The sequence below is a fragment of the Plectropomus leopardus genome, chromosome 17 (assembly GCF_026936395.1).
Source record: "Plectropomus leopardus strain MGB_pleo_1.0 chromosome 17, ASM2693639v1, whole genome shotgun sequence".
NCBI classification, from domain to species: Eukaryota; Metazoa; Chordata; class Actinopteri; order Perciformes; family Serranidae; genus Plectropomus; species Plectropomus leopardus.
The window spans coordinates 34058265-34071163 of NC_142192.1; the positions used below are offsets into that span (position 1 = coordinate 34058265).

Sequence of the window (12899 nt, forward strand, 5' to 3'; positions counted from 1 at the left end):
TGGTCATGAGTGAAAGTTGAAGAAACCAGATGGATAATTGTGGTTAAAACTATTTTTTTGTTGTCAGAACATGACAAACACTTAACAAACAGCACATTTCACAAAGCTGAAGCAGATTCAAAACATTATAGTCAAAATTATTTTGATAAACAAAACAATGAAGAGACAGAATAATCTTGATGCAGATCAGCAGCATTTTAGCAACTATGTATACAAAAAACAAAAAAAAAATCTCAACTGCGGTCAGTATTTTCTGTACAAGTTTTATAACAACAGTATTAATCTTAGCTGTATCTCAACCAAACAATAAGAAAAGACAGACTTTTGTCGCGTTGATAGTAGCGTCACATCACATTGTGTCATTCCATTCTAATGAAATCTCTGCAAGTCAGTCTCGTTCACTTCCTAACTTTGCAATAGCATTACATGAGTCGACTATACAGCTACTGTAGCTAAAGTTAAATAATGACTTTTGTCATGGGTTAGCCCAGCACTGTTATCTGTGGTCAAAACACTCATATTAATGCAACTTTAGGGGTGTGCAAGATATTGGCAAGATAGAGGCTAGGTCATTTATATAATGAATAAAAAGAAGGGGGCCAAGGATTAACCCTTGTGGAATCCACCACAAGATGTTTGCTTTATAAGAACACTTTCGATTGGATAATGCTGTTTTCCATTTCTAACATACTCATGCAACCACTGAAGTACTTAACATTTGAAGCCACTGGGGTTTCCGCTATATCTATACTGTTACTGATATAAGATGCATTTGTTGTTGTTTTTCTCATCAGTTCAGTTTAGTTGAAGAGTCTCCAGTCTTGTCATCAGTAACTGGTGGTAAATGTGTCTCTGGATGCTGGTTCCTGGCTGGAGGCTCCACCTCTCTGTTCTCTTCAGTTTGTTTTTGATGAGGCTGTGAGGACTGATGACCGACACACTGATGGTTTCTGAGCTGATAAAGCCAAGTGAATCTTTGGTCACAAACCATGCACCTAAATCTCTTTTCACCTGTGTGACGCACCATGTGGTGTGTCAGATGAACCTTCTGTATAAATCTTTTACCACAAAATGTGCACATGAAAGGTTTCTCTCCTGTATGCGTTATCATGTGTCTCTTCAGATTTGGTTTTTGCAAAAAGCTTTGATTACAAACTGAGCAACTGAAGAATTTCTCTCCTGTGTGAGTTATCATATGTCTCTTTAGATCTGTTTTTTGCAAAAATCTTTGATCACAAATTGAGCAGCTGAAAGGTTTTTCTCCTGAGTGAGTTCTCATGTGTTTCTTCAGATTTCCATTGTCATTGAAACCTTTACCACATACTGAACAGCTGAAAGGTCTTTCTCCTGTATGACTTATCATATGTGTCTTCAGATGTGCCTTGCTCAAAAATCTTTGATCACAAACTGAGCAGCTAAAAGGTTTCTCTCCTGTGTGAATTCTCATGTGTGTCTGTAAGCTTCCATTCTGTGTAAAAGATTTATTACAGAATGAACAGCTGAATGGTTTCTCTCCTGTATGAGTTCTCATGTGTTTCTTCAGATTTCCATTTTCAATAAAAGCTTTACCACACAGTGAACAGCTGAAAGGTTTCTCTCCTGTATGAGTTATCATGTGTGTCTTCAGATGTGCCTTGTTCAGGAATTTTTTATCACAAACTGAGCAATTGAAAGGCTTCTCTCCTGTGTGAATTCTCATGTGTTTCTGTAAACTTCCACCCTGTGTAAAAGATTTCTTACAAACTGAACAGCTGAAAGGTTTCTCTCCTGTATGAGTTCTCATGTGTTCCTTGAGACTTCCCTTGGTGCTAAATCCTCTCCCACACTCAGAGCACCTGAATGGTTTCTCTCCAGCAGAACATCTTGAATCACAAACAGGGAATGGATCATTTTTCAGAGAGCTAAAACCTGACTGAGGCTCTCTGGGCTCCTTCAAATCAACACTTTCTTCAGTCTTTAGTTTAAGAAATCCCTCAATCTTGTCCTCAGTGTTTCGTTGTAAATGTGTATCTGGTTCTGAGGTCTTGGCTGGTTCTGGTCCTCCACAGTCCACTTCATCAGCTCCTGTTTCCATGTGTTGAGTTGAGCTGCTGGCTGGAGGCTCTGCCTCTCTGTTCTCCTCAGTTGGACTCTGATGAAGCTGTGAGGACTGACGAACGCACTGATGGTTTATGAGCTGATGAAGCCAAACGAATCTTCGGTCACAAACACTGCAGCTGAATCTTTTCTCTCCTGTGTGGATACTCATATGTCTTTTCAAACTTCCTGCTTGTGTGAAACTTTTACAACAAAATGAGCAAATGAATGGTTTCTCTCCTGTGTGGATTCTCATGTGTGTCTGCAAACTTCCTCTCCTTGTAAAGTAAATCTTACACACTGAGCAACTGAAAGGTTTTTCTCCTGTATGAAGTTTCATATGTTTCTTTAGATGTGTCTTTGTGCCAAATCTTTTTCCACACTCGCAGCTGAATGGTTTCTCTCCAGCACTACGTCTTGAAGCACCAATAGGGACTTCATAATTTTTCAGAGAGTTCAAACCTGACTGAGGTCCTTCAGTCTCCTTCCAATCATCACTGTCATCAATCTCAGGTTCAGAAGAGTCTGAAGTCTCAGAACAGCTAAATGGGGGTTCTCCAAAAATACATGTCATGGGACTGAGTGGGACATCATTTCTCTTGTAAGAGTTTAAACCTGACTGAGGTTCTCTGCTCTCTTCCCAATCATCAATACTGACTTCAATCTCGGCTACTGAAACCCCTCCAGTCTTGTCCTCAGTGTCTGGTTGTAAATGTGTATCTGGGTGTGAGTCCCTGTCTGGTTCTGGTCCTCCACAGTCCTCTCCATCAGCTTCTGTTTCCATCTGTTCAGTTAGTCTTTGATGAAGCTGTGAGGACTGAGGTTTCTCTTCATCATCTTCACTCTTCACAGGGACAGGAGTGAATGGGAACTTGGTGATATCAGCCTCCTCCAGACCTTGAAGCTGCTCTCCCTCCTGACTGCTCCACAGCTCCTCCTGCTCCTCTTTAATGTGTGGGGGCTCTGGGTCCTCCTGGTCCACACTGGAGGGGGGGACTTTGTCTTCAACCACCAACAGCTGCTGGACATCTGCAGGAGGCAGGAAACACACATTAAGGAAAACCGTGATTGTAACAGTGTGCGTCTTCCTTTCTGTTTGATACAGGAACAGGATGGCACTCTGTACTGCACTGACAATATTATGTATACACACTAATGTCCACAACAAGAACTCAAACCGAAAAGACAGACAACAGAAACACTTTCCATTTACTCTGAAAGACAGATGAAAGAAATGCTGAATGACAGATTGGGTTAAATACAGACGCTGGTGAACAGAGGCGAGACAGGAGGTGATGTCATAAACCAGCTCTGTTCATCAGGGTTTTTCAAAGTCAGACCAAGTTGCCTCCATTTGACAAAATAGATACAATGGCACCATCCAAAAGCTTACTTACCACTGCACCAACCAACAATGTTCTTACCGTTGCTTATCACTTACTTCCCTCTGCACCGACCAACAACTTACTTTTATTTGGGGATAGTTGTACTGCAGGATCGGTGCTGTAAGTCAATAGTATTTGGACCCTGTGGCTAAATTATTAAAGACTGTAGCACTGATTAGCTCTAACACTATCAGTTCTTTAATTTTTCCTTTTTTTGTAATATAATAATAATGATACATGTGCTATGTCATGCTCTAAGTGCTGAAACTCGTTTCCATTATGCTTGAAGAAGTAAATGGGAAGCATAATGTCATAGATTTGGTTTGTCAACTGTTGGCCACCAACTGAAGTTGGCCTACGGTCTTTTTAGCAAATATTTATTTACATTTGATCAAATAGTGTCTAGTAAAATTAAGGTCAATAATCTATTAGTATATACGGTCTGTAGTGTACTAATTTAATTCGATTGAATTCAAGTTTATTTACAAAGCCCATTTTCAGAACACAGGGTTTGCCTCAGAGGGCTTTACAGCGACCCTCAGACCCTCACATCACCTAAGGAGAAACTCCGGAAAAAGAACCCCTGTAACGGGGGATAAAAGGAAGAAACCTCAGGAAGAGCGGCAGAGGATGATGAGGGATCCCTCTTCCAGGACGGACAGACGAGCGATAGATGTCGTAAATAACAAAAGAAATACAATCATGACAAAGAATAATAACCAAACTGTACTCACCATGATGGAGGCGGTTTAGTGACGTGCAGGTGGTCTGCGAGGTTGACAAACTGGTCGTCATCAAACCTGCCCAGCAACAACAATTGAACATGAGCGAAACTGGCTAAGCAGGCACAATTAAAGAAATGATTATTAATGTCCTTTTAACCTTAGACTGAACAGTACTGTGCTAAAGTTTTAGGCCACTGTGGATTTGTTGCCTAAGCAAAGTTGTAATGAGAATATATATTTATTTCTCAATCTATTTATTTAGATACAAACAAAGAATACTTGAACTTGTACAATGCATTAAAACATCTAAAAAGTAAGAAGTAAGCCTGATGTAAAAACACCAAAAGATTAATATTGTAAATCTCATATTTTTCTGCCCAACAGAGTTCAGGGCCTGCTGAGTGGAAAGGAAAGTCGCACTTTTACCCGACACTTTAACCTGCTGAAGTTCTTCTATTCTAATACTGTGAACACGTTTCCTGTAAAACAATCTGACTGGTCAGGACATTTCAGATGATAGGGACCACAGTGAAACACAACACAAAGGTGATAAAAAACTATGGTCATATAATTGTATTTTTGTATTGTCATTACTATTATTTTATTTGTTTACTTATTTCTTCATTTATTTTATTGAATACTACTATTATTATTATTATTATTATTATTATTATTATTAACTTTTATTACTATTTGTCTCTGTTATGTTGTTGTCTTGGACCCCAGGAAGAACAGCTTGTCTCCTAGGTGTCAGCTGATGGGCATCCTCATAATAAACAACATGTTGCGAATTTAGGAAATAAAAATGAGAGCTCTATCTCTGTTTTTTTTTTTTTCTTTTCTTTTTTAAAATTAATTGTGACTTATGGACTTTAATCTGACCCGTACAGCCAGCAGGGGGCGATCCAGATGTTTCCAGTTTCGGGAGCTGTCATGTCCTCCATCTTTTTGGGTAACCTGGTCTACCTCAAACCTCCTCATTTCAGCACCACATAGTTCATGTTTGTTCACATGTTTTGTCTATTTCATAATAATTATTATGTGTATTATGTGTGAAATCAGAGTTTTTGCTTTACCCGGAAACGAGTCTGTGGTCTCTGTCAGCTGATCGAGTCAGGAAAGAACCGATCACGAGACATAAATCCAGATTCACACAAAACCCAGACACGTTTAACGGTCATTTTAGACAATTATAAAGAATATCTGAAGCTTAAAGCTGCTCCAACAGACCTGCTCTGTGTAACCGGAGCTGAGGGTTGAAAACAGCGTCCAGTAGTTTCCGTTGTCGCTCGTTCTCCTCTTTTGATCGAGAAAGTTCCTCCTCGTACTCTGCTATCGTTCTTTCAAACAGCCCAAATATCTCTTCAGCAGCCGCAGTTAGTCGCTGCTTCACCAACGCTCTCAGCATTTGGACTTTACACATTTTCACACTTTATCAACACAACAAAGACTCTCTGCTAACAGACGGCTCTGCCCGACGCCATCTTCGTCAAACTGCGCTCAGTTTCACACAGGAGAGAATACTGCTTCCGGGGCACAGCAGCTGCTCACCTTCACAATAAAAGCCCAGAAGGCTTACTCACTGCAGGAAGATAAAACTATTATAATCCAGAGCTACAAGAATGACATTTATAAAAACTGGAAGATTCATGGTCAAAATATTCTTAACACAGCTTCCAAATACGGGAACTATTTGTGAGAAGGGAGGAGTTTGTGCAATAAGGGGGAGGGAGGTTTTGGGGTTTTTTTTGTCTTTGGCAAGGGGCATACAATTTTAAATAACCATATTTTGTTTGTTGTATTACTTCTTCTGCCGATTTTTAAAGAAAACATGCCTTCCAAGAATTTCTGTCTTTAAAAAAAGTTGATTTTTTTTAAACATTAAAAATGTTTGGCTTTTGTTTATATATATATATATACATACATAAATTAATCAGTCAATCCTTTATTCCAGACTCAGGGTCCATATAAAAAAAAGACAAAACATCACATACGATAAATAAAATAAAATCATGATTTTATATAATTTCATTATTTAAAAAAGTCCTTTTGGTTATTGCTTTTGTTTCATTGGTTGTGGTTTTTTTTTACAACTACCATTTTTTCTTCAAAAGAAATTTGTCTTTTTTAAAAAAAAAAAAAAAAAAAAAAAAAATCAGGTCAGTTTCTTGTAACTTTTTTTTACTAATTTTATGCTATTTTAGAGCCACAGCCTGTTAAGTTGCTCATTGCATTTTTGGAAGATATCCAACCAATTTACTTAAATTGGAAAGCAATAAGCTATAATAAAGCAAAATAATTACAATACTTTTTCTAGTGTTTTTAAATGCAGTCAGTATGTTGCTTCTAAACATGCTTGCCTTCTACAAGTACACCTGAAAAGAAAACAACAACAACAACAAAAACTGTACAAAAGACTGGGGTTATTTGTACACCTTGTATATTTATACAGTAATTCTTATTTTCAGTTACAAAATGTTAAAATTACTTTTCTTGATATTTGGAGACAGATAATTCACTTTAAACCATTTAGCATCATGTGCAATTGTGTTGATTACATTTATCCGATTTCCAACATTTTTAACAAGACAGGTAAAATCAGCAAAATAAATACAGTTTCGGAGACAGGTCTTTTACATACAGAAAACAAAAGAGGGCCGAGGACTGGCCCTTGGGGGACCCCACACAAGATGTTTGCATAACGAGAAAAGCACTTTTGATTACATACATCCTACTTGCTAGAGAAAACAGTGTCCCCCACACTCTAAGAAATAACAGGGTTCACCCTGAAGGGCTGAGATTCTACCAACAACCATTTGCTTCTGAAGAACCCTTTTTTGCAGAAAGAGTTTGTTAAATGACAAAGAGATCCATTAAAAAACTAAAACCATAGTTTGTAGAAGAGAGACCTATGGGTGATATATTCAATCACTATTTCTGAGCCCCCTGGGTGGGTTCTAGATAAAACCCTTGGAAAATAAAGGGGTTCTCAGTAGAACCTCTTGGGTGGGTTCTAGATGAAATCCTCAGACTATAAGTGGGTTAAAGACTCGTCTAAGGTACGAGGTACAAGGTAGGTTTATTAACATTGTTCTTAAACGTGGTTTAAGAAGAAATTAAATTAAAGTTTACCCCAATGTCATCAAATCCTTGAGGCACCCCTGTGGTTTAGCTTCTGTGTCGGTATATTTGGTTTATCAAAGAGCAAGGCAGCACAGGAGATAAAATCAGCACAGTAAAACTCTCCGATATTTCAGACAACTGTGTTTAACTATTTCTCTGTAATTGTTAGTTGCAGCTGAAAATGAAATAAACAAGTTGCCAAATTCACATATCTCTGCAACTGAAGTCAAATCAATCAACAGCCAGTTGTGACTGTTGTGTGTCGTGACTTCACAGTGATTCAATCTGTTTCTCAATTATACTCATAACCACTGAGGTGCCACACCTTGAAAGCCAAAGGGATTAATTTGGCAAATAAAATGTCATGATTAACTGATTAACTTTTGATAAATCCAGAAAAACTCTGACTGTGTATTTGTTATCTACAACTAATTGTGTCTGATTATTGCTCATGTAGGGTATTTTCTGTCTGTTTAGCTCCCTGCTGATTGTTGAAGCTCTGAGGACTGACGACCGACACATTTATGTCTTTTGACCTGATGACGCCAGGCAAATGCTTTGTTACAAACACTGCAGCTGAATCTTTTCTCTCCTGTGTGAAGTGCCATGTGGTCGGTCAAATTGATCTTTTGTATAAAACCTTTACCACAAAGAGAACAACTAAAAGGTTTCTCTCCTGTATGAGTTATCTCGTGTTTCTTTAGATCTGCTTTGCACAAAAATCTTTTCTCACAAACCGAGCAACTGAAAGGTTTCTCTCCTGTGTGAATTCTCATGTGTTTCTTCATTGGTCTGCTGTCAATGAAAGCTTTCCCACATACTGGGCAGCTGAAAGGTTTCTCTCCTGTGTGGATTTTCATGTGAGTCTGTAAACTTCCACTCTGACTAAAAGATTTATTACAAACAGCACAGCTGAAAGGTTTGTCTCCTGTATGAGTTAGCATGTGTCTGCTCAGATGTGTTTTTTGCAAAAAACTTTGATCACAAAAAGAACAAGTGAAAGGTTTCTCTCCTGAGTGCATTCTCATGTGTGTGTGTAAATATCCACTCCATGCAAAAGATTTGTTACAAACTGAGCAGCTGAAAGGTTTGTCTCCTGTGTGAGTTCTCATGTGTCTCTTTAGATATCCATTTTTAAGGAAATCTTTACCGCACACTGGGCAATTGACTGTTTTCTTAACTGCATGAGTTCTCATGTGTCTATGGAGATAACCTATGCTACCAAATCCCTTCCCACACTCAGAGCAGATGAATGGTTTTTCACAGTCATTTTTTGGAGAGATTAAACCTGACTGAGGTTCTTTGGTCTCCTTCCAATTATCACTTTCCACACTATCATCAGTACCTGGTTGCAAATTTGTATCTGGATGTGAGTTTTTGGCTGGTTCTGGTCCTCCACAGTCCTCTCCATCAGCTTCAGTTTTTATCTGTTGAGTTGAGCTGCTGGCTGGAGGCTCTGCCTCTCTGTTCTCCTCAGTTTGAGTCTGATCAAGCTGTGAGGACTGACCACCGACACACTGATGGGCTCTGAGCTGATGAGGCCAAATGAACTCTTTGTCACAAACATCACAGCCAAATCGTTTCTCTCCTGTGTGAGTTCTCATGTGTCTTATACAACTTGTTTGTAAAGCAAACCTCTTGCCACAAACTGAGCAATCATATGGCTTCTCTCCTGTGTGATTTCTCATGTGTATCTTCAATTGTCTGCCATCAATGAAAGCTTTTCCACATACTGAACAAGTGAAAGGTTTTTCTCCTGTGTGAGTTCTCATATGTCTCTTCAGATTTCTACTTTCAATGATACCTTTACCACACACTGTGCAGGTGAAAGGTTTCTCTCCTGCATGGATTCTCATGTGTCTATTCAGATATCCACTATTACCAAATCTTTTCCCACACTTAGGGCAACCAAATGGTTTCTCACTGACAGGGACTTCCTCATTTTTTAGAGAGTTTAAGCCTGACTGAGGTTCTCTGGTCTCTTTCCAATCATCACTGTCATCAGTCTCAGGTTCAGAAGAGTCTCCAGTCTCAGAACAGCTAAAAGCGTTTTCATCAGAAATACCTGTCACGGGACTCACTGGGACTTCATTTTTATTATGACAGTTTAAACGAGACTGAGGTTCTCTGGCCTCCTCCCAATCATCAACACTGACTTCTATCTCAGCAACATAAGAGTCTCCAGTCTTGTCCTCAGTCTCTGGTTGTAAATGTGTATCTGGATGTGAGTTCCTGTCTGGTTCTGGTCCTCCACAGTCCTCTCCATCAGCTTCTGTTTCCATCTGTTCAGTTAGTCTTTGATGAAGCTGTGAGGACTGAGGTTTCTCTTCATCATCTTCACTCTTCACAGGGACAGGAGTGAATGGGAATTTGGTGATATCAGCCTCCTCCAGACCTTGAAGCTGCTCTCCCTCCTGACTGCTCCACAGCTCCTCCTGCTCCTCTTTAATGTGTGGGGGCTCTGGGTCCACCGGTTCCTCTTTAATGCGTGGGGTCTCTGGGTCCTCCTGGTCCTCTTTAATGTGTGGGAGCTCTGGGTCCCCCTGGTCCACAGTGGATGGGGGAACCTCTTCTTTAACAACCAACAGCTGGTGTTGCTCCTCTTCACCAACGATCACTTTCTGAACATCTGAAGGTAAATCTGAAACACAAATAAACAAACAAATGTTCAAATCCTTAACTATAAATGAAACTTCTTTCAGAAAATGTTAACATGGCCTTTGAGTCACTAAAGAAAGTTAAGTGCCAAGTTTAAGTCATCTGAGATCAACAGTTTTACTCAATTAAAGATTCTTTTGGGAAACATCCTGAAAATGAGCTTCATTCAAGGACTCAGCAACACCCCAGCCACAGCGGTGCAGGCAATTTATGATCTGAACAGTAGTGAATTCCCCTTCAAGAATCATCACCTTTACATGGTGGATGGCTTTGTGTGTCCCAGTGATCCCGAGAGCTGTTTTGTCCAGAGTAAATAGCTCCTGGTAGAGTCTCCCAGGGAAGGGGCCAGACTAAGAGCTGTCCAAAGAAGGCCTAGATGACTTGGCAATTTCGAAACATAAGTATCTCTCCGAGAATGGGGTTACTGGGGCCTACCCTAGAGCCTTCTTCTTCTGTTATTTATCTTATTTACACGACGGCATGTCATTTCTATCTCTACATCGTCACGCATTTACAATTCTCCCCTGCTCTCTGTATCGCACACACACAGACACGTGTGCACGCACACAGGTGAGCACACTCCCACCAGCAGACAGAGAGTGTGCTTTGGAAAATGTGTCGCAGCAACCACCTGAAAAGCAGATAAAAATATCTGCGTTTTTGAAACACTCCCAGGGTGGTGAAGATGGCAACACTCCTCGCTCTCCTGCAAGTAGGATCTCAAGGCGCAGCCGGGGGGAGGAAAGGCTGCAGTTTGGGGACCTCAGAAGCATTTCTACTCTTTGTAGATGATGTGGTTCTGTTGGCTTCATCAGACCATGACCTCCCAGCATGTACTGCCGAGTTTATAGCAGCCGGGATGAGAGTCAGCACCTCAAAATCTGAGGCCATGGTTCTCTGCGGGAAAACAGTGGACTGTCCCCTCTGGGTAGGGGGACAGTTGTTGCCCCAAGCAAAGGAGTTCAAGTATCTTAGTGTTGCTCACAATCGAGGGTAGAATGGAGCGTGAGATGAACAGGAATTCTGGTGCAGCATCCACAGTGATGCTGGAGGTGCGTTAGACTGTCGTGGTGAAGAAGATACTGAGTCGAAAGGCAAAGCTCCTGATTTACTGCCCCATCTATGTGTTGAAGTTCATCTATAGTCATGAGCCCTGGGTAGTAACAGAAAGAATAAGATCAAGGATATAAGCAGCTGAATTGAGTCGCTGTTACTTCATGTCAAAAGGGGCCGGCTGAAGTGGTTCAGGCATCTGATCAGGATCCTCCTGGGCACCTCCTATTAGAGGTGTTCCTGGCACTTCCAACTGGCAGAAGACCCCTGGAAAGACCCAGAACATGCTGGATGGATTATGCATCTCATCTGGCCTGGGAACACCTTGGGGTCCCCCAGAATGAGCAGGAAAGTGTTGCTGAGGAGAGGGACATCTGGAGTACTCAGCTCAGCCTGCTGTCCCTGCGACCCTGCCCCGGATATGTGGACGACAATGGATGGATAGATGGACGGATGGACAGTTATGAAACCCCCCAGAACTGCACCCAGGACGACAGTAACTAATTTTTATTTTCAAAATAAAATTTTTGTTGTTTAAAATGTTATGTGAAGTTTCCATTATAACAGGAACGTTAACAGGACTTTTCTTAGATTTTAGGACATTTCAAGGAAATAGGGACATTTCTAGGATTTCAGGACACTTTCAGGATTTTAGGACAATTCCTGGAATTTGGGACGTTTCTGGGCTTGTAGGACATTTCTAGGATTAATGGACATTTCATGGATTTTAAGACTTTTCTAGGATTTTATGATGCTTAAAGGATTTTAGGATGTTTCTCGGATGATAGGGTGTTTCTTGGATTTTAAGCAGTGTCTTAATGTTTAATGACATTTCTACGATTTGGGGACATTTCTAGCACTTTTATGAAATTTCTAAGATATTGGGACATTTCTAAGATTTTAGGACATTTCTTGGATGTCAGGACATGACTCGGATTTGACACTTTTCGGCTTTCTTTCTTAGATTTTAAGACATTTCCAGGATTTTAGGACATTAGGGTCTTAGCCAGGACCTCTGTTGGGGGTGTGGAGGTGTGATAAACAAACTGTATTTTGATGCTGTTTCATGCACTTATGCACCTTATGGATATTAAAAGGACAAAAACAATTCGCAGAGTCAATCACTTTATTGTTACTGTGACAGATTTGGCCCGCGGGCCGGAAGTTGCGCATGACTTACACAATAATGTTAAAGATCCTGTAGCAAAGTTTTTGCTGTAGTTTCCTTTGTTAAGAGGGCATGGTCACATCGTGCAAATTCAGAAAATGTCCCAGCTCAAAGAGTCACTGTATCGACCGTCACATCGGTCAGCTGTTTATGTTTCACAGATTAGAGAATTTAACAGCAAATACTCAGAGTAAAGTATCTTTACATTGGACTACAGTACTTGAAAAATGGACTCCGTTACTTTTCTCCGCTGGTTCTAATCAACAAATAATCAAACAATAAAGGTTCATACTGAAGCTAGCTGCGGCTAACAGCTAACGTTAGCTTAGCATCGTTAGCAGGAAGAAAACAAACCTCTTCTTCTTCTTCTTCTTCTCGGGTTTGAAGCCTCGTGCAGCAGCAGTTTCCGGTGTCGGTCCATCTCTGCTCCGGTTACTGAACTAAACTCTAACGGTTTGTTTTTCTGCCGTTATTCAGATCCAGCTAACGGTTCACTCTGCTAACCGAGATCACCGTCACACCGGCGGAAGTACACACCAACACTGCCGGGGTGGCCTTCAAAATAAGACTTACAGCTGGAGATGGCGAAGTCGACCCCCAAGATCGAACTGTTTCGAAACGTTTCGTCACTTCCGGACTTCGGCACGTAGCTCGAGACGGGTTTCGAAACGTCACGTGAACAGTACCAAACCGATCTATAACAGACCCACG

At 40.6% G+C, this 12899-nt stretch overlaps 2 protein-coding genes across 2 annotated transcripts; both read right to left on the reverse strand.

Moving 5' to 3' along the window:
* Positions 1-37: 37 nt before the first annotated feature.
* LOC121965144 (uncharacterized) lies at positions 38-5688 on the reverse strand. Its single transcript, XM_088090636.1, has 3 exons — positions 5417-5688; positions 4196-4261; positions 38-3105 (listed from the first exon to the last, which is right to left on the reverse strand). Exons 1-3 carry the CDS (start codon positions 5607-5609, stop codon positions 791-793), a joined length of 2574 nt encoding a protein of 857 aa, XP_087946762.1. The 5' UTR covers positions 5610-5688; the 3' UTR covers positions 38-790.
* A 921-nt stretch (positions 5689-6609) lies between these two features.
* On the reverse strand, positions 6610-12755 carry LOC121938983 (uncharacterized). Its single transcript, XM_088090639.1, has 2 exons — positions 12543-12755; positions 6610-9950 (listed from the first exon to the last, which is right to left on the reverse strand). Exons 1-2 carry the CDS (start codon positions 12607-12609, stop codon positions 7783-7785), a joined length of 2235 nt encoding a protein of 744 aa, XP_087946765.1. The 5' UTR covers positions 12610-12755; the 3' UTR covers positions 6610-7782.
* Positions 12756-12899: the final 144 nt, after the last annotated feature.

What these genes read in the sequence shown, in the direction of transcription:
- LOC121965144 (XM_088090636.1), bottom strand. Translation starts at nt 5,609, where the DNA reads ATGTGTAAAGTCCAAATGCTGAGAGCGTTGGTGAAGCAGCGACTAACT. An exon ending in GCTCCGGTTACACAGAGCAG is followed by an intron (nt 4,262 to 5,416) that starts GTCTGTTGGAGC and finishes GTTGCTGGGCAG; the next exon opens with GTTTGATGACGACCAGTTTG. An exon ending in ACTAAACCGCCTCCATCATG is followed by an intron (nt 3,106 to 4,195) that starts GTGAGTACAGTT and finishes TGCCTCCTGCAG; the next exon opens with ATGTCCAGCAGCTGTTGGTG.
- LOC121938983 (XM_088090639.1), bottom strand. Translation starts at nt 12,609, where the DNA reads ATGGACCGACACCGGAAACTGCTGCTGCACGAGGCTTCAAACCCGAGA. An exon ending in AAGAAGAAGAAGAAGAAGAG is followed by an intron (nt 9,951 to 12,542) that starts GTTTGTTTTCTT and finishes TTTGTGTTTCAG; the next exon opens with ATTTACCTTCAGATGTTCAG.